This window comes from Podarcis pityusensis, assembly GCF_964106645.2.
Source record: "Podarcis pityusensis genome assembly, chromosome: 2".
NCBI lineage: Eukaryota > Metazoa > Chordata > Lepidosauria > Squamata > Lacertidae > Podarcis > Podarcis pityusensis.
Genome location: NC_138029.1, coordinates 78,390,349 through 78,411,748, shown reverse-complemented (window position 1 = coordinate 78,411,748; position 21,400 = coordinate 78,390,349). Strand labels below are relative to the sequence as shown.

The following is a 21,400-nucleotide window of genomic DNA, read 5'->3' as shown; positions in this document are numbered from 1 at the left end:
TGTTTGATTTCTTGTGATGTTCAGTTTTCTTGTTTGCTACTTCACAAAATACTAATAAACCTCCTCACGGGGGGTGGGGGGGGGAGAGAGAAATGAGAATGGCACCTTGGCTGAGGTAAAAGTAAAAGCTGTCTCTCCCAGCGCAGGCTAGGCTAGGCCCGCCCTGGTCTCCCTCACCCGGGAGTGCGGCCACCACAAGCCCAGCCAAGCTCTCCTTTGAGGCGAAAGAAGGGGAAGATGAGTGTGCGTGTGTTTTTTAACCTCCCTTCCCTTCCCTCTCTGAATGGCAGCAAAAGGCTCCTCATGATGGCACCTGTGATGTCACTTACCAGCTTCTTCCTTCCTTTCCTTTCCGCTTCACTCGCTCGCGCCCCTCCCTCCTCTCCTCTCCTCCACGCTGCACGAGTAGCAATTGCCTCACATGGGCAACGTCATGTTCCTGACGTCAGTTCCGGTCCCAGCAAGCAGTGGGGGGGGGGGAGATGGAAACACGTAGACCCGTTAGACAGCAGGCAGGCCGGGTTCAGGAACCTGGTGGGCCAGATGTGGCCCACACACTGTAGTTTGAGGACCCATGCACTAGAGGATCAGCAGCATTGGGCCAACCCCAAGTTTTGCAAAAGTATAAAACCCTAAGGAAGGAGGGGGCAGCCCTATGAGGCCAGCCATGCTCAGTAGCCATGGAATGCTGACTGATTGTTGGCAGTGGGGGGGGGGGGATAGATTGGATTGAATATTATGGAATAGGGTTAGGGTCTGACTTGAATAGTGCAACACTTTGCTGAAGGTGTCTTTTTTGTTTATAGTTTGTTTATTAAATTTATAGACTGCCCTTCTTCCGAAGATCACAGGGAAATGAATAAATTTGCAGCTTTTGCCTTCAACAAACAGTACAATAAGAATTGAAAAATGATATGGTGTTTTGCTATTGTCAGCTTTCAACATCTTTGTAAAAAAATAAGCATGTGTCGCTGTGGAGTAAAGGCTTTTCAGTAGCTTAATGTCTGAATGAATTAAGCTTGAAAGACTGAAAACACATCATTTATACTTGCTGTAAGCAAAAGAATAGCTTTGATAATGTCAGATCTTGTTAATTTTTTTTAAATGTCCCTAATAGTGCACAGACCTTTCATTGGGTAGTTTGTTCCAGTAAAGTGAAGAGCAAATTCTGACTGATGCAGCCAGAATTTGAGCGTTGAGCAAACCTTGGGCATGAAACAACTAACGTGTGGCATTTTAAAGTCCCTTTTATTTTGGTGGGAAAGAGTTAAATGTGTGCCATGTGCCTGAATCAAGACCCAGATTTTGTTCAGCTGGTTGCTGGATTGCCATGGGATGCTGATGGGGAAAGAAACAGGAAGCTGGGGAGGGGGATGGAGTGAAGTGGTTGGAATCCTGAACAGAAACACTATATACAGCAGCATTCCCACTTATATTTGCTAATAGTGATCTTTATGGCACCATCATCATGCCAGCAATGAAAAACCCACAAATGTGCAGAAGTACGAAAAAATATTTAGTATATAATCCCCCCCCCCACAAAACAACAACTAACCCCCTAAAGGGATGGGAGTTGGGGAAACCCATTTACAGCTGAATGAAGACTGCATTATGGGGCCAAAGAATGATGACTGAATGGGGAGCAGGGGGAGCCTGGCAATAGAAAACCAGGTTAGGATGGACTTCTTGAACAGAATCACTCTTCATGGTGCATCATTTCTTGCAACCCCCACTTGGGTTAACCAGATTCACTGAGACGTTTATGTATATCGCTGTGGAGAAAGCATGCAGCAAGTTGAACCAGGAGAGCTTTGCCATGTCCCTTCCAATGAACAAGAGCTCAAGGCTTGTTTGAAATGAGGTCATATTCCTGATCATCTTGGCAAAGCATCTTTGAGAGACCTGTTCTCAATGAACCTTTCACACTGCTTTTAAATCCAACCGTAACACTACTCCTCACAATATCCGCTGGCAATGAATGCTAGAATAAACAAACCTCCTTCCTTTTATTTCCTTGAAATCTGCTGCCAGTCAATTTCATCCTCGCTTTTGTACTTTGGAGAAGAGTGAGTAATTGCTCTTTAGTCACTCTCATCACCCCTTTCCTTTTTGTGTAGGCAATGCTCACATCCTCATTTGAGGTACATTTCCAGGCAGTCACAGTACTAGCTTGAGAAAAAGGCAATGAAACCAGCTGCCATGTTTTAGGTCGTATAGCGTGCATAACCACAGAAAATGGGGTGAAGGTAAACTCAAGCAAATTCTCTTCCTCCCCTGCATGTATGCACACTGTTCAAAGGAGGAAGCCTCACCATGACACTAGAACTTGTGGAAGCTGAATCTTGGAAGATTCGGGACAGATAAAAGAAAATACTTCTTAACGCAGCACATAGTTAAACTGGAACACGCCCCCCCCCGCAGGAAGCAGTGATTGCCATCAAGTTGGATGGCTTTAAAAGAGAATAGGGCAAATTCATGGAGGAGAGGACTATCAATGGTTACTAGCCATGGTGGCTGTGCTCTGCCTCCATGGCTGGAGGCAGCAATGCTTCTGGATACCAGTTGCTAGAAACCACAAGAGGGGAGCGTGCTGTCGTGTTCAGGCCCTGCTTGTCTGTTCCCCACAGGCAACTGGGTGGACCCATTTAAAAGTGTTGTTGGGAACATGGTGGCATGGTCTAGTGGCCATAGGCCAGGGCACCAGGGTAGCTACTGCCTCACTCTATCCCCAGATCTCAGAGATATTCATCTCAATCATCCACAGTCTCACAGGATATGCACTGATTCTCAGGCTTTTGAGCTTTTGGATCTATAACCTATAACCTTTGCATTCCATGACATGGGCTCCTCAGGAAAGAACTAGTCAAGAATCAGCTTCGATATTAGATGAATAGCTAGCTCAGTTGTCTATATTTAAATAAATAGGGCAACTGGCTGCCTATCGAGCAGCCTTTTAACATTTATAAGGACAACTGATCGATTTATAATATACTGAGATGGCTTATTGATTTTTTTGAGATGTGCTTTGTAATAGGATCCATAACGTTTACATCTTTGGGTCACTGACTGAACAGGAGGTCAGTCATGATCAAATGCTATCCTCTTAGGACTTTAAAGCACTGTAGCCAGAAAATACCCAGGACTGGAAGCATTGCTCCATAGGAAGCAGACCATAACTTACAACTTTGACTTCATATGGAGTGCCAGCCAACCAGGTTGTGCTTGGATGAAGGCTTGGAAGTCTGGAATGGGTCATGTTTACAGTCAGCTTCATAAACTGTGAAAAAGAGTTGGTGGGTTCAAAGTTTTTGTGTGCAGGCTCTCTGGAAAACCAGGGGTCCCTAAAAAGGCTGGGTTTCTGCCCAAGCATGCACAGTCTACATGTTTATATTTTGTACATGTGTAGGGTTATGACCAAAACATAGGAGCATGACCAGTGGTCACCAGCTGGCTCAGTTTCTCTCCATCTTCTGTCTTCATTCCATGGAACATGGACATTGCTAAAGTCTTGAAAAAGTAGCCATTAAGAAAGTAGCCATGCTTGGCATCTATGGTAAATGTGCAATCCTCCAAAGGCCTGACATCAGCATTTAGTTTACAGGGGCAATCTCTGGAGAAGATGTTTCCTTGCAGGACTCACTAAGGCAGATGCCTGGCCTGCCCACCCCCAGCACCCAGCACCCTGTCATGAACACATCTGCCCCAAACAGAGAAGCACAGCATGAGTTAGGAAGCAGTCAGACAGCCGGGAGCAGTCCTCCTCCTCCCCTCTCTGACACAGAATGGAATGTTGATAAGGAGTTAGCAGAGAGCGGGATGGAGAGAAGCCAACTCACTCAAGAATCACAGGCAGGCTCGGAAAGCAGGAGGGTTAGCATTTCCTCACCGGAAGAGGAGGCAATTAATCCCCTGAGCCCAAGGAGCAGACATATGGGAAAGGTATTAGACAGGAAACAAACCCAGAAACGTAAGGGCCATTGGTTCAGGATATTCTACAGAACCAGGAAGCACTCCTCAGAAGGGTCAACTGAATCATAAGGTATAGACGCTCCGATAGAGCGTCCGAGACTGATTGTTTGTTTTGCAATAAATCTTCAAGCTAATTACGACTTGCGTGCTGTGTTATCTAGACAGCAGCCTGGGCTCCTGACACACCCCTTGGGCATCACTGGTGACACTGCTGCAGCTGCCAGCCTTGCCCTCATACTTGCAAGTGGGCTTTCTGAACAGAGGCAGGTCTGTAATTCTCCTTAGCCAATGATGCCATTAATTTTGCTAACAAATATGACAAAGGAATAAGAAATGTGGTAAAGGGGCAATGCTATTAATATGTAAGCATTGTCTTATGTTAGCAAGTTTACTGCTGCTGCGCATGTGTGCAGATCTGAAATATGAAGAGTAAAGTGGATAGGTGGGTAAAGTAGTTTGTGGAAGGAAAATTTCCTGACCATTCCTCCTCCCTGCATAGCTTTCTGGAGTATAAGGGGACTCATTTGAACAAAGTAGGACGGGGCATGCAGCGATGGGGGGGGGGCTGGGTAAGGGGGAATCATGGTTGGACAGAAATGGCAAAAGGAAGGATTAGGAGAACATTATTTTTGGTAACTTTCTTATGTGAAATTCCTTCTTTTCACCTATCTTGCAATCGAAGCAAAAGATTTCACAATTACTATTGGCTTTAATTTATATGAGGAAACAATTTTCCCCACACCAATGTGTTATTAGTACTAGCTTTGGTTTGATAAAACACCATAGATTCTATACAAGAGAACATGAAGTGATAGCCTTGTCAGTTAGTTACCTACACTTGTGTCTATTATTTGCTGGTGTCCTCATTTGTTCCTTTATTCAGACTCATAACCGCTCATTTGCGTCTGGCTTCTGCATTTGTCCTGGAGCTGTTGATGACTTCTCCTCATTCCTGGACATTTGCAGCATTCATCCATCAAAAGCATAATGTGGATAAGGATGAAAACCCAAGATCTAATTTTATTCTCATCAAAATCATTGGCAAAATTCAATTAATTTAAGGAAAACATATTGGTGTAGTTGATGATAATTGTTTCACAATGCAAGATACCTGTTTCACCATTTTGGATGTTTGGACCTTGTTTTAATTGGATTGATTTACTAGGGTACCTCACCTCACTTTATAGGCTGGGAATTGCCAAACCGGGGATTGTGGGTGTCCTGAGTGGGTCACCCTCAATATGCTGTTGGTTTTTTATTATTTATTATTCTAGAGCTGGAAGGGCCTGCCCCCTTGCATTCTGGTCAGTTTCGAATGATATTTCGGGAGAGGGGGGAAGTGGCCCTTCATGTTTGCTTGCTTATTGCTTGCCAGCCATGTGGAGCTGGCAGTGGGCACTTGCTTCACCTCATGAAGGGACTCTTTTTGTGGGGGACTGAGAGAGAGGTCTTTGTGGTGACGAGGGAGAGGGAAACAGGGATGTATGGTTTCTGTGTGTGAGAGAGAGAAAGAGGGGTGAGGGAGGGGAGGTGTCCACGTATGTGTGGTCTGTGAGAGAAAGAAATGTATGTGTGTATAATGGGGGAGGGAGGTATGTCTGTGTAGTATTTGTATTTGTGTGTATGAGCTGTGTGAGAGAGGTGGCATCTCTTGGTTCTCTGAGTTCTTAATAAGGACTTTATAGGGCGAGAGAAACTCCATTAGTGAGGCGTCCTGTTGATTTGGTGCCAGTGTGGTACCCCAGCTGATAGGTTATTTCCCGCCATAGGAGCCAACTCCTAGGGGTCGAGGTCCCCTTGGCCCTCCCAATAAAATGTTTGAGGGGGCTGGGCACCCCGAAAGTTGGTGAACATTGCCATTCAGATGGTGTGCATGCACTGCCCTTTGTGATCTGTTATGCAGGGCAGGACATACCTGCCCACCCCACTCCCAATATTTTGATCAAGTTGGCACCCTTGCTTCCTCCACAAGGGGCTGCTTTGTTGACAGGATTATTACGGCTAACTTATTATGGTGTTACGCTAAGCTATTCCAGGACAAATCTTCCTCTCCTTAAGGAGATTGTTTGGCCAGGATGTGTCATTTATAATTTCTCATTGTGAGAAAGTGACACACCTTTCCCTGCTCAAACTAAGGAGGTGATACAAGGCCGTTGTCTGTGAGAAGAAACAGAGAGAGGCAGAGAGTTAGCTGAAGGCTGAAAGTGTCTTGGGATGCTGGTTTCTTTTTCTTGGAATCTGGTGTGGCACAGTGGATCTGCAGCATGTGACGAGTGGGAAGGAGGTTTTCTCTCCATCTTGTAAACAAATAAAATGTGACCAGAAAGACACAGCAGCAGTCTTTGGTGATAATTTATCCAAAAGAAAGTCAAACCTAGGTCTTGGTGCTTCTGGAAGATCTCACTGCTAGAAGAAGCTTGTCTTTTTCTAAATATTCTTTGCAATTGAATTACATTATATATTCACAAAGGAGAGGGCCTTTTCTGTGGTGGCTCCCTGACTCTGGAATGCCCTACCCAAGGAGGCATATGTGGTGCCTACATTACAATCTTTTTACCACAAGTTAATTCTTTCCTATTTTCTTGGATATTTTAGATGATATTTTAGATGGAACTGATGCATTTGTAGCTTAGCCCTTCCCTCTCCTGACAACCTTTTTATTATTCATTCACAATGATTTGTGCTCATGATGCTACTGGGGCAGTTATACACGATTTTGCTTTCACTACTTTCTGTTCCTGTAACAGTTTTGGGGGCCAACATATTGCTTCATGCTCAGCTGGTGCATGTCCTGTAGCTTCCTGCTGAAATCCTGCAACTTTTCATGCAGCATATGTTTGGAGGTGCGTGAGAGTTGCCCCTCCCACTTTTTGCGCTATAGCACAGAACTGCTGTAACATTGGGAAAGTATCACACAACAACTAATAAAGTGAATGATATGTGAATGCCAGATAATCGAACACTGGTGTACCATTATTGTGTCCATAACCCCCCCAAAAAGCCCCACCACTCTGGAGGGGGCCTTTAACTTGCTTTTTTGTTTTTGAAATTCCACCTCCCACTTGAATATTGCATTATTATTATTATTATTATTATTATCCACCCATCAGCCACTCTGGGCGGCTTACAGAATATATAAAACACAATACAGCATCAAACATTAAAAACTTCCTGACACAGGGCTGCCTTCAGATATCTTCTAAAAGTTGTATAGTTCTTTATATCCTTGACATCTGCAGGGAGGGTGTTCCACAGGGCGGCCGCCACAACCGAGAAGGCCCTCTGCCTGCTTCCCTGTAACTTTACTTCTTGCAGTAAGGGAACCAGCAGAAGACCCTCGGAGGAAGACCTCAGTGTCTGGGCTAAGCAATGGGGGTGGAGATTCTCCTTCAGGTATGTGAGGACAGTTTTATTCATACTTTTGTAGATCATGCTGGAATCCTCTCATAAAGGGTGGTTAAGAAATGTTTCAGATAAATAAATGCGGGAGCTTAGACATCTTATCTACTTATAATGTTGTATGTGGCATGTTCCTCCCCACCCCCCAAAAAACAAACTCTTCTTGAAATACAGTTTTGATGCATTCCCCAAAATAACTCATGTCAGACTCAAAATGTATGTCCACATAAAGAAAGGCTAATGAACCAGTCAAGTTGCAGCACATGGGCCACAAATACCAAGTCTTGCTCTCAGCTCTTTGTGTGTGAGTCAGTGTCTGCTGCTGTAAGAATGGCGTTTGTAAATAGGACCACATCGTTAATGCAGTTAGAACAACCAAATGCCATAACACTGTCACTCTGCATGTCAGAATCGATGTACGGCCTCGTCAAGGAAAATGCAAAGTTGATGTGGAACTTTAAATAGCTCTCTTCTCATGCTGTTGTTTATGGGAAGTAATGATAGGAGGGCCTCTTTATGATTGCAAATCAAGCTCTTTATTCAAAAACTGCACCGTAATTGCCTTTTCATGTGAAATGTGTAAAGAATTCAGATTTATTTGTGTCTCTAGGAGAAAACATCCCCGTGAGGAGTAACAAAGCAATAGACAGGGTTCCCCCCCTCCCAAACAAAAATTTATCCCAGCACAAAGTCTTTTGTTGACTTGGTCTTTGGATTTTATTTTTTAATCTCAGGAAAACATTTTTCATTTAGATTGTGTAAAGTACCACTTGTTTCTGGACATGTGGTGAATATAATCACAAGCAAAATTCATGCATTTTTAACCTCCCTGCCCCACCTGCAGAATTTTGTCAAATGGAGAGTTAAAGCCAAGGACCTTAATGAGAGTAGACAACCTGATTTCCCAAGACCTGCACGGCTGCAAAAACACATCAAGTAGCCTGGCTGATGTGATTACAGCAGCAATCGGGATGAGGCAAGTGGACTACATTCACCCTGCGGTGCTGCACTTTAGTTGTGCCCTTTGTCAACTCTGTATTGTCGAGGATTAAGTGCACAGGTTTGTATGACTGTAGTCCACAATGAATGAAAATCCACTAGGATTTCTGCCTCCTTCTGTCACCTCTTTACTCCCAGTGCAAGTTGCCTGTGGTCATAGCCATGGAGAGGAATAGAATTGATGATTGTACATGAGGACCTCTTTCCATAGCAGGTAATGGTCAATAATAAGTTGTTGGTCCAATGGAGGGCTGTTGACAGAGAAGGAGAGAGTTCCCAGTCCTTTGTGGGATCCCCTTCCACAAGCACATTAGAATGGATTGGCTGCTCTGTTAGTTTCTGTGATTTGGCCTGGGTCTGTTATTTCTATGTTGCTATAATAATTTTTTTTCCAACTCAGAGCTGTTAAATATGAACATATATAGGGTGATAAACATTTTTGCAGTTAAGCAGAATGTTGCTTATGTGGTGATATCTAAAGGATTGGAATCTGTACCTGAAAATATGAAAACATAGATAAAGATGCTAGAGTGGTAAATTGCTTATGCAGTATTAATAACACAGCAGCTGATTGCAAAGAAGTCATGAATGCAATTGAATTGGTGATGGCATTATAACCACTTAAGCTGATTGTTTAAAGGGCCTGTTCTGGCTACTCCAAATGGTGAATTGATTTTTGGAAACCTGGAATTTGTCATGACCAAAACAAAACTGTGTGAGTATTCCATGTTTGTTGCCTTGGATTGATTGATTGATCAGTTGCCTGACCTATCTAAGCCCAGGACAAAGGAACCAAGACCCTTTATTACCATCACTTTATCTTAGAAATGAGAACAATCCACTAACCGTTTCAGAGTAACAAGCTTTTCCAGCATGCAGGCTCTCTGATTTTCCCAGAGTTAGGTTTCTGATTTGATCCCAGACTGTCCTGCTTTCCCTTTGGGCATCCCTCTTTTCATCGGATAAAAGTTGGAGGGGATGTATATCTAAGGTGTAAAAAAATAACCCCCAAACAAATGAACAAAAACACAACCCGTAATACAAATAATAGAAGGCAATTCCACATCATGGTGTCATGACCACACAGGTGCCATTGCTATCTATATGCAGTTTCAACTAGGAATGTCCTTTGGTAGTTCTTAAACAGCGCGGCTGCAATCCTATACTCAGTGGTTCTTATTTCTGTGCTGTTGTGCTGTTAAAGAAGCAAACTGCAAGGTATTCAAATAGCTCACCATTTTACCAGGACAAACAGGAGTGTAGATATGTTTATCTTTTCCCTTTCATTTAAAAAAATATTTTTATTGAAAGTTTTCAACATAAGATACAAAGAAAAACCAAACTAATCTAAAAAGAGAAAGAGGAGCAAAAATAAGAACAAGAAATAGATATAAAAACCCTCTATCACAATTGTTTCATATCCTTCATCCATATGCAGAAAAGTAGACCATCCCAGTTCTCACCTGGGAACTTCTATTTCTTCCCCTAGCCTCCCAGCCTGGGACTCGGAGATCCCTTCTACCCTGTTTCCCACTTTTCCCTTTCAGAAGTGTGTCGAGTGCTCCCCTTACACTTGTAAGAATGAATTTGTATGCCACTACAGCTGCAGCTCTGAAAATGTTTGTCAACGAGGTAGCAAGATTCATTCTGATGTCTACATTACTTCCTTGCAAATGCTGACAGCGACTCCTTTTCACCACTTTCTGTTTTGAGGAAAAAGTGAATTGCAGGTCCGTGTGTTAGAGCCTGAACTAAATGAAAGCTCCTTCTCCCAGCGGCCCGACTCATTTGCTCCAGGGTGGAACAAATTATTTTCTGCTGGCATTTGCTGCCACCTAATGATACAGAAAGCACGCCTTTCAACGGCAGGGTGCAGAGTCTATCTCAAATCAAAGCCAAAGAGAAGGGGGAGGGCTTGAAACCCAATTAGCTGAACTGCTGTGTTTTGCTCTGGGATAATACACCACATGGCAAGTCATGGTTATGGACTTGACTTCTGACTGACCCTGAGAAAAACAGCTGTGGAAAATAGCTATGATGGCACAAAGACATTTCACTTGAACAGAATATGGCCAGTAGTTAGTTATTGCTCTTTCTCCATCACAGTATTTCCCAGAGCTAACCAGATGGTACAAAATTAGTATATTATCAGTTTTTATAGTGATAAATACTGAGCAGCCTAGAGCAAGGGTAGCTGTTTGGATGTCCATATGAAAAAGAAAAGGATACATACAGGTGCAGTAATCTGAAAAAGCAGGATAATGCAAGGGACTTCTTACTGCCCATAGCTCCTTTACAAGGGCAGAACTATACTATACTATACTATACTATACTATACTATACTATACTATACTATACTATATACCTGTTGATATATTATTATCAATACATGATCTTGATATTGGTTACCTTTTGAATTATCAGTACAATGCGAAGAGGGAGGTTTATGGCAAGGTCACCAACTTCTTTATTCATAGAATCTATTCTTCAACTAGTGGACAGGGAGTCAGAGTGGTTAATCAAGGCCTGTATTAAAGCAAGAGCATCTAGCGATAAGGGGTGCTCAGTTACCAGAGCACATGTACTCGGGGGTGGCAGTAGATACAGGTACATTTTTGTGTTGCCGACATTTGATTTGATTGATCATAGATCCATGAAATTGTCTAATCCACTTTAAAAGTTGGTGGCCAATACTGCCTCCTGGAGGAGCAAATCCATAGTTTAGCTTTAGTACCTTCTTCATGTGTCCTGAATCTTTCAGTGTTGGATGTCCTACTGTGATGATATAGAGGGAACCACTTTTCTCAAACCACTTTCTTCAAGTCGTGTATAATTTTATACACTTCTCTCATGCCACCTCCTACTCACCTATTCTCTAATCTGAAAAACTCCAAATGTTGTAAACTTTCCTTATTGGGGAGTTGCTTCATCCCTTGGCTCACCCTGGCTGTCCTTTTCTGAACCTTTTCCAGCTCGACAATATCCCGTTTTAGGTGAGGCAACCAGAACTGAATGCTAAACCTCATTGGATGTGCCATCTACGCTTGTTGTCTTTGTCCCCACACTTGTTTAAATGAAAGCATCTTTCAGCCCAAATCCTATACAGATTTACTCAGAAGTAACTCCCACTAAACTTTGTGTATTCTAGCTGGCATCACAGCCAGGTTATTCCATAGCATGCATAGCCATTCACGTTGGTTTGGCTGCCATCCCATGATCTTTCATATTCTTCCTTCTGCCTGTGCGTGCCTTTTTTATGACTCAGTGAAGTGCCAGGATTCATGATGGTGGTGAGTGAGTGACTAGAGAGCAGAACTAAAGCCCACATCAACAGCGAGAGCCCAAGTTAGAGCTGCCCCTTGGGGGTGTCTGTGTGAATATTTGTAGCCTGCTCTTTTGAGCATGGCTTGCCTCTAACTCTGCCTTCCTTGCATGCTACTCACCCGCTGGCGGAACACAGTAAAAAGTGATTCATCTATGAGCATCATAAGAGAACAGTGGAGCTTTCTTTTATTATTAAAATAAAAGATGGATTAACAAGAACATTCACTCCTCATTACAAAGCCGTGTGTTACTTAGATTAATGTTTAGGGGGGGGAACTGCCACGGACGCAGCACAATACAAGCTCATGAGTCATTTGCTGTCGACACCTCTCGAGGAAGAAGTTGATCATGTTAAGCTGCCCTGAGCAATTACACCCAAGTACTGTGGCCAATGCCTGCCCCAAAATGGATTCTATAAGTACACATTTTTTGTTATGTAAATAGCGGCTGCATGGAAGCTTGAACAAGTTCAGAACCATAAGGGCAGGCAGGGGCAGCTCTTTCTGTGCCAAAAGATCCCCCCCTTAGCAGCTGCTATTTGCATTTCAATAGAAGTTCTCATTGGTGCCAGTGTAAGAAACCAGTTGGTGCTGATAGAATAGACGACTAAACCATCTCTGTCAGAACCAGATTCTGGACCAGCAACTGCATATTAGTGCCAATAATATTTGGCCTTGGTATGTCATTGCTTTATATGCTATGGTAGTGAATGCTTGCATACTTGTCTGTAATATGGGACTTCTCAGTTTGAATTTGTTCAAATATAATTGTAAAGGCTGTGCTAATATACCCACCAGCTTGTGCATGGAAATTTCAGTCCTTTTGGTTGCTGCATAACAGAGTGCCCCCCCCCACATGGATCAACTTTGACAGGAGGGCAGATCCAATCATCTATCAGTCACCTGACACCATCATGACATCAAATGATTGACAGGTGGGTGGCCCTCTAGCCCCCAAAGGTTCCCCACTCGTGTTATATAGGTATAGTAACATAAACAAAGTACAATGCGCCAAGCACACTATGTTTACCCATTTTCTTTAATTTTTTAAAAAGGAGTAAGCAGACAAAATGTTGTGCTTCCTTGAATACCAAATAAAAACATTCTTTGTGTAAAACAGTACATAAATCTGGGCTCTTCTTTACTTATGAATAATACTGCATATATACTTCAGAAAAGGGCATTATTGTTGACTGCTGCATATCAAAAGAAATAATCACAATATCATTGTTGTTTATCTTCATATTCTTTTCCAGGGAAAAAAATAACAACAGAACTAGTCAGGAATTTCAACCCTTCCCCAACACTTTAAAATAAAAAATAAAAGCACAAGTGTTAAATGGGTCAAGTATTAAATGTGCACATTTACAAGCACAGCAAATTAGAAACACTGCTTTAGACCATGCCAAACCACATGTATGTGTATAAAGCTATTAGTGAAGTAGTTCATAGCAGCAGAGTAGGAATCATATTCCATAAATCGTACCTGTTGGGATGGTTGGATGAAAACATTCCACATGTAACATTCCATATCCATGAACCATCTTCTCCCATCCACACCTATTTGGAAGTGGGAGTTACCTCTATATAGGGTTTTGGCCGAAAGATGCTTTAATTTAAATGAGTGTTGGGACTACCTCAAATTATTTGGACTATGGCTGGCTGATGTGGCAGTAATAAACACATGCATTGAAGCATATCATTGCAAACTTCTTATATTCTTATATGTGAACAGTTCCGGTGAAGATGATCACTTAAAACTATTTATTGTAGGCATCCAATACTTGCAAATCACAGAGATATATTTCTCAGAGATTCACTTGAAGACCATCCCTGTGTTTGCAGGGCATTTGAGCAAATGTGTGGACTCCCAGAGAAGAGACCACAATCACTTTGCTCCTCTTTGGTTGTTTTGCTGCTGCACTGAACTAAGCCGTGGTTTGGTTTAGCATGTTAAATCCAGGTTCATGTTTTACCACTTCCAGACAAACCACACGCTGCAAACAATAGGTCAAACATTGGTTACATCTCATGGTTTGTCTGGAGAGAGCTAAACCACGAGGCCAGGTTAGGTTGCAGTGCAGCAGCAAAACGATTTGGGAAGACCAAAATAGCCACGATCTCCTCCGAAAAGCCATACACTTGCTTATCCACACTAAGCCATGATTTGACTGAGTGTTACATGCAAACTAAGGCAGTGAATAAAATAAGTTCAGAAATGCAGAATAGTCACCTTCCAAATTAACAGCTTGATTTTCTTTTGACTCATTAATTCTAGAACTTGAAAAGGTCAGTGCATTGATTTAAGCAGTGGATAGTTGTCCAACCAAAATGTGTAAATAATAAAAAATACCAATAATGATGATTTGTTACTAATTATTATGGTCAGGAGATTCAAGAAGAGCAAATAAATTATATGGTTTTCCTTCTCATTTTTTTCTGAACCTATAACACCTATGGAAGGAAGAAATGAAACTGCAAAGGTGCAGTTAAGGGGTTATTTGAACCACTAGATATAATTAGTTCAATCAGGTTGACAGGTGAGATGGATGACATATAGCATCTTTGAATATGGACCACTGAGTTCAATGAAACTTACTCTCAGGAAAATATATATAGGATTATAGCCTACAAGTAGATGGGTTTTGGTCTCTGTGTTGCTCCCCATTATGCACTTCTGAAGAACTTGTTCCTCGTAAAGTAATACAAATTATGGTTGTTCTTTATAGTGGCATGCTATTTTAAGGTTATTACCAGAAATAGTATGAAAACTGGTGCTTTAGCTATACAGTCTACAGATATGCATGGTGGAATGTGCCATAAATATTGAAGTAAATTCACTGCAAAACGCTACTTTGAGTCTAGTAGCCTAGCTGAGAGATCCTATGGATTGGCCAGTCCATTAAACAACATAATTGATGACTCTCAACTTTGTACAACATTCACTCCTGAATTCTAAGTCCATTTTATTTGTATTCAGGTGCAAGTTAAAATCACATTACCTATATTTCCCATTTGTAAAACAGGCTACATACGTATTCTATGCTGAAATGTGTATCAGTTTCAGAAATACTTAAGACAAAGGCATTCTGCCTGTGGTGGAAGATTTATGTTACCATGGATAAATGTCCAGGAGTACTCGGAATGTGTCAATATAGCTTACTTATCATAAAAATGGTTTTAATCTACTTGCCCTGTTAGACCCACAATCATGCTGATTGACTGGTAGCTGGGTGCATTTTTCCATAAAGCATTTAAGGCATGCATGCTAATGGATGGATTTGAGATTCTAATCTATTTTTTAGTAATTATGAATAGTAGGCCTGGGTGGCAGCTATTATAGATATAACAACAAGGAGTACAGTGATATATTAAAATGTCATATAAATGTTTTGTATTGTCCCTATCACATTCATCAATGTTTTTAAGAACATCTGCTTACTTTCAGTAGCTTTTAAAAAGTCCTTATGGATACCAAAGCCTGACTCCATCATCTCCTGCTGTCCAATTACCTCACTTTCAATGTCACATGCAGAATATCATGCACAAATTCATACACATTTCGCTGTGAAGACATGTAAATATCCAAATGGTGAGACATTTTATGCAGTCACTGGGGTCAAGCAAAGAGAGATAAAATGTGGAAGTTTTTTTAAAATCCTGTGATACAGCACCTGTGAATTCAAACTCTATTAAGGTCACAGCTATATTAATAGCTCTTTTATATATAAAAATAATTTTTAAAGTGAGTTCAGTAAAAAATAACTTCTACAAATGTCGTTAGCAGGTCAGGGGAAGCAGGATATTGAGATGGAGTTTTCCCATTTTGCTCCAAAATGAGGAGGTGTTGCCTTCCCTGCTTTACAAGTCAAAGACATGATCCACTAAGTCTGGACATCCACAGAACATCTACAAGAGTGGCCAAGAGCTGTCTCATGTTTAGAAATAAATTAACTTCTTTTCTTGGAACAGAAGACCCCATGATATATTAGAAGCTGCTTTTGAAACCCCTGCAAGCTTCAAAGATTACTTCCATGAGGTGTGGGAGCTGCTGTTCAAGACATGCAGGTCCAAAGTTTAGCTTTGTCATCCAGCTAGTCAGTTATTTGGGCTGTGTCCAATGGGCAAGGTAGGAATCAGATCCAGAGAATTGTTCACAAAGGCATTGGGTGGTATTCAACTAAATAAATGTGCAAGTGGAATGGCTTCTACTTGTGCATCAGGACATCTTCCTACTCTCTTCTTCCATTGTGTGGTCTACAGCATCCCCAAATTTGCTCTGGATGATTGAGAGAATCGCCCAAACAGATTTTGGAGTGGGCACAGCAGGAGGAGAGTGCAAAAAAAAAGAAAAGTCCTGTTTCATAAGTGGAAGTCATTCTGCTTGCACAAAGCACTGCTCAGCACTACTTAGAATACAACCCTTTGCCTTCAAACCTGTGACAGCATGTTTGCAAAATGCCAGAGTTAAACATGGGCAATTCAGGTTGTTGTTTTTTTGTCACTTCATTCAGTAGAAAAGCAAAAGGTAGAGGAGGGTGGCTGGTGGGCAGCATTGGCCTCCCTCTGTTTGGACACTGATGTCCCCACTGTGTTTTTACTGTTTTATACCCCCATAATGAAGAGAAACAGAAGAGTTGATGGGAGAAAGAGGCAGCAGGCAGGTATGTGACCCAACCACATAATTCAATGGGTAGCGCACACTTCAGAATAACACTCACATACCCACATGCAACCGAGTGCCTTTCAGAACCACACTGGTCACCACAAACATGCTGGTTCATGCATGTTTCTGACAGCTGACAGTTGCAGTGGCAACTTGTGGCACAACAGAACTGGGGAAATCACAAGGCATAGAGAACATGAAGATATTGGGGGCAGTGGTGGAGGAGTGGGGTACACTGGCAGATGAAGGTAAGTGCTGGGAACTGAGCCAGCGGGGTGCGTGTGTGAAAAACAGAGAATGAGAATGAATTGAGGATGAGTCAGGTACATGCTTGCATATCTGTGTGAATGAAAGAAAAAGGGTCTACCTGCCCGCTTTTGATGTTGGCTTTGCCCATTGCCAGTATGCAGTTCCCATTCACCTTCTTCCAAGGAAATACGGGCCTGAACTTTAAAAAGGTTGCCCACCCTGATGGAAGGACTGCCAGGGTTTGAGTCTAGTGACATTTGGCAAACTCATTCACTGGACTGGGCCCAAATTCAGAAACAGAGCTACACATCCAAAGACAATCCCTTAGATATTAATAGGAGGACATTGTAATCCCCTTTATATACATACAGTAGAAGCTGAAATGGTCTGAGATGCTCACAAATTAGAATGTGTATAGCTATACAACACCATACCTTTTTTCTTTTTTTAAAAAAACCAAAAGTATAAAAGTTTTACAACACATTATACAGGTCCTTCTAGGATCTATAAAACACTTACTGAAATCACCATATTACAAGGCATCACTAACAATTCTATTTCATTTTATATATATATATATATTTATATTTATATATAATCGTTACTTATATAATAATTAAAAAAATCACTTTTAAACAAGTATACAAGTTCACTTTAAAATTAACTTGTTAATAAAGTTGTGCAAAACAAGCTGGCCTCTATAATTAAGTGAAGTAATTTATTTATTTATTTATTTATTTATACAAAAAACAACAACAACAGAAGAAGAAGAAAGTTCTTTCAGAAGTGCGTCTCTTTTTCTGTGATGGCTGAAATGTTGCCATCACCTTTCAGTTTGGCATCGCAGTCATTTACTGTAGCAGCATATGCACCTGCCCCACATTTTCCTCTCATCTTCAGGTCTGGGCTGGCCACAATCAACTTTCTAAATCTCTGGGGGTAGGGAATGAAGAAAATGGAAGGCATTAGCCATTTCTGTGACCTGGTCACAAGCACACACCATCCAGATCAGGGGCTTGGAAGCTCCAGTCCTCTCTATCTGGCTCTAAGGACTCTTCCTAGCACTGGCAGAGGAAGAGGTGTGCGGGGGGAGCGCACTGCCCCTGGCAGTGCAATCCCGGCAGGGTGCCATTGCAGCTGCCCCCCCACGCTGGGTGCCACGCCCCTACAGGCGGCACATCAGGCCCCCAGGACGCGAGCCACACCCCTACGGGCGGCGTGCCACGCCCCCGGGACATGCACCAGCCCCGCCTGCTCTCCACCACTGCTTCCTTTTTTAAAAAAGTTTTTATTTCATTTTAATACATCACAAAAAAGAGAAATACGAAAATAAACAAATATCCATCACCACTTGGCAACTAAAAATAACAACGACAAAGAAATACAAAAACCAACAATACATTGAATAGTGTTGTCAGGGAACTGCCATCGGAGCTAGAGGCGGAGGGAAGGCTCCAGAGCGATGCTGGAGAGGGTCCCAGTAGAGAGAGAGGCAGCCCGTCCGCTGGGGAAGGAAATCAGCGTAACACCAGTAAAGAACGGGGGCAAATGGGGGAATCAGAGAGGAGGCTCCAAGACTCCTCGCCGGAGACCAGCGGAGAGAGTATGGGTCCTCTGCTGCCCACACCCTCCCTGCGCAGAAGACTTCCGCGCAGGGAGTCTAGGCGGAGACTAGGTGTCAAAGAACTTTTGTGCTGGAAGAAGTTTAAGAAACGCCCACTGACGGATTCTGCCAGCGACTGAGACAGTCACGATGCTAGAAGCTGTTCAGTCAGAAAGGGTTTAACCAGGTAACCTAGCCAGGAGTGGCGGCAACTTACGCACGAGCAACCCTTAAATCCACTACAAGTGTTCATGATACTTTGGCATTAAAATGGTCTTTTTTCTATAGACCTGACTTCCCGTCTACTCCTTCTATTTCTCATCAGTTGTTCACCGCCATATCATAACATATTTTGGTTTTAATATTTTTTACTTTATCATGGGTTTTCCATCAAACTTGAAACTCCTACTGAATTATTCAAATGCTGCTACAGAGTTTAAACTGCCATTACTATTTTTCAAATAAATTTTAAAGACTTCCCATTTTTAAATAAATACTTCCTTTTATTTTTTATTTTTATTGATAGATTATCTAATTCCGCATATTCAAGCATTTTTTGAGTCCACTCTAGAAGGGACTTTATCACTTTTCCAATTTGTCACAATGAGCACTCTTGCTGCGACTGTGGCATATAGAAAAATTTCCTTTGCCTTTTTAGGGATATCTGAATCTGTGATTCCCAATAGGTAGGCTTCTGGTTTTTTGTTGAAATATATTTTTAACATTTTTTCCAATTCAGAATGAATATCCTCCCAGAACATCCTAATTTCTTTACATTGCCACCACATATGATACAGATTACCTGGCTTTTCTTTACATCTCCAACAATTACTTGGTACACTTTCATACATCTCGGAGAGCTTCCAAGGAGTTATATACCGTCAATGTTGCATTTTAAGAAAGTTCTCTCTTAAAGAATAACAAGCTGTAAATTTCCAACTTGTTTTCCACAGATTTTCCCACTGTTTCATTGTTATTGTATGCCCAGAGTCTTGCAAACATTTAACCATAGCTGCAGTGACCTCCTCCTCCTTGACTTCTCAGTCAAGGAGGAGTTGGTATGCTTTGGAGAGTGTTTTAGAGTTGGAATTCACTAGATCGTATTCAACTCTAGAAATCTCTGTGGCAAAACCTTTTTGTTTATCTAATTTGAATGTCTCATATAATTGATGGTATTGAAACCAATCCGTTATGTACCTCCTTATTTCCTCAAAGCTTTTTAACTTAAATTTATTATCTTCTTCCTTTAGGAGTAATTTTTATGATGGCCACGTTCCCTGGGTATTTTTTCTCTTTACTGCACAGGCCTCCATTGGGACATTTTGGGTTCAAGTTTTTATATTTCTCCCACACAACAATGATTTCCTAATAATATGATTTGTAAAGCCTCTATGGATTTTAGCTTTCCTGTAAGCCAAATACGCATGCCAACCCCCTCCAGATCCAATAGGTCCAAATCCTGCAATGTACACCATTCTTTCAACCAGGTGAAGCAGGCCGCCTCATAATACAATTTCAGATCGGGCAGGGAGAAGCCTCCTCTGTCTTTTATATCAATTAAAATCCGATGTTTAGCTCTAGATCTCTTCCCCTGCCAAACAAATTTAGAAATGTCTTTTTGCTAATTCTTGAGGCAGCCTGCTCCACGCAGTATCGGAGTCATTTGATACAAAAACAATCAATCTGGGGAGCATGTTCATCTTTATAATGGATATCCTCCCTAAAAACTTCAGCTTGCTCCAAATCTCGAGGTTTCTTTTTATCTCTGACCATACTTTTGTATAATTGTCCTGGAATAGATTTATGTTTTTCGGGGTAAACAATATACCTAAATACTTTGCTTTGTTACATATCCTCAGGCCCAATATTTTTTTCTAGGTCTTCTTTTTCCTGTGAAGATGTATTCTTGACCAATAATTTTGTTTTTGTGGTATTCAATTTAAAACCAGCAACTTCTCCAAAATTCTTAATCAAGTCTAATACGCTCATTAAACTTTCTTTGGGGTTTTCAGTCATTATTAATAGGTCATCAGCAAAGGCCTTGAGTTTGTAGGATTTATGTCCCAATGTTATTCCTTTGACCAGCTGGTCTCCTCGTATCCGGATATTTAGGACCTCCATTACCATAATAAATATTAAGGGAGATAATGGGCAGCCTTGCCGGGTCCCCTTACTTATTTTGCATTCATCTGTGATTTTACCGTTGATGATTAATTTAGCTGATTGTTCCGAATAGATGACATTTATTCCTTTACAGAGATTTTCACCAATTCCGATTTCTTGAATTAGTTTTTTCATAAACTTCCAGGAAACCTGGTCAAATGCCTTTTCAGCATCCACCAACATAATAGCGGCTGGTTTATCAATTTTATAATCGAGATGTTCTAAGACATTTATCACACACCTGAGGTTAGTCTGCATATGGTGCCCTGGGAGGAAAACTGTTTAATCTTTATGGATTATTTCTTTTATAACTGTTTTAAGACTGTTTTCAATAATGTCTGCAAATATCTTGTAGTCCTTATTTAGCAGGGCAATAGGTCTGTAGTTCGCCATGCTTAAAGGGTCAGATCCTTGTTTATGAATAAGGGTAATGAAACTTTCTTTCCACGAGCTCGGTAGTATTCCATTTTGTAGAATGTCATTCATTGTATCTTTCATAGGTAGAAACTGTGGGATGTAAGAATCAGGTGCAGTCAAACACAACATTGCTAGAGTAGACATGAAGGTTGTGTCTCAGTACTCCAGCCAGAAGTTCCTGCTTTCCAGGACTGAGACGAAACTTCCTATGTGTAACTTGAGATGGGTGTGGCCTCTCCTGAAGTAGAAATAACCAGAATCACAGGCTGGTGGCCATCTTGTCTCTTCTTGTCTCTATCAATGCCATCTTAACAACAGCACTACTAAGATGCACCCTTGGCTCCAGGCCAAGAGAAGAAAAAGGGGGCTTTCTCCCATAAGGAGACAGTCACCACATTTAAACTATGTTCTAACCTTTTAAGTCTACCCTCTGGGAACCTTTGTGTGAACAGATGATTACTTGTGAGTAAGCATTTTATACTTTACAGAAGACTGTGTAGCGTCTTATTTTAGGAGGGATTAAATGGGAAAATACCAGGAAATATTTACAGAGACTCTAACGAGTCTGAGCAAGCTTTCTGCTGTGCGTGTGTTTAAAAGAAAAAAGGGGAA

General features: G+C 41.6%; 1 protein-coding gene across 1 annotated transcript in view; it reads right to left on the bottom strand.

Moving 5' to 3' along the window:
• Positions 1–12,711: 12,711 nt before the first annotated feature.
• SLC6A11 (solute carrier family 6 member 11) overlaps positions 12,712–21,400 on the bottom strand; it is a 96,395-nt gene continuing 87,706 nt past the window's right edge. The window contains exon 15 of the mRNA XM_080994196.1: positions 12,712–17,538. Coding sequence (XP_080850322.1) covers positions 17,386–17,538 — 153 coding nt within the window. The 3' untranslated portion in view covers positions 12,712–17,385. The remainder of the gene's footprint in view (positions 17,539–21,400) is intronic.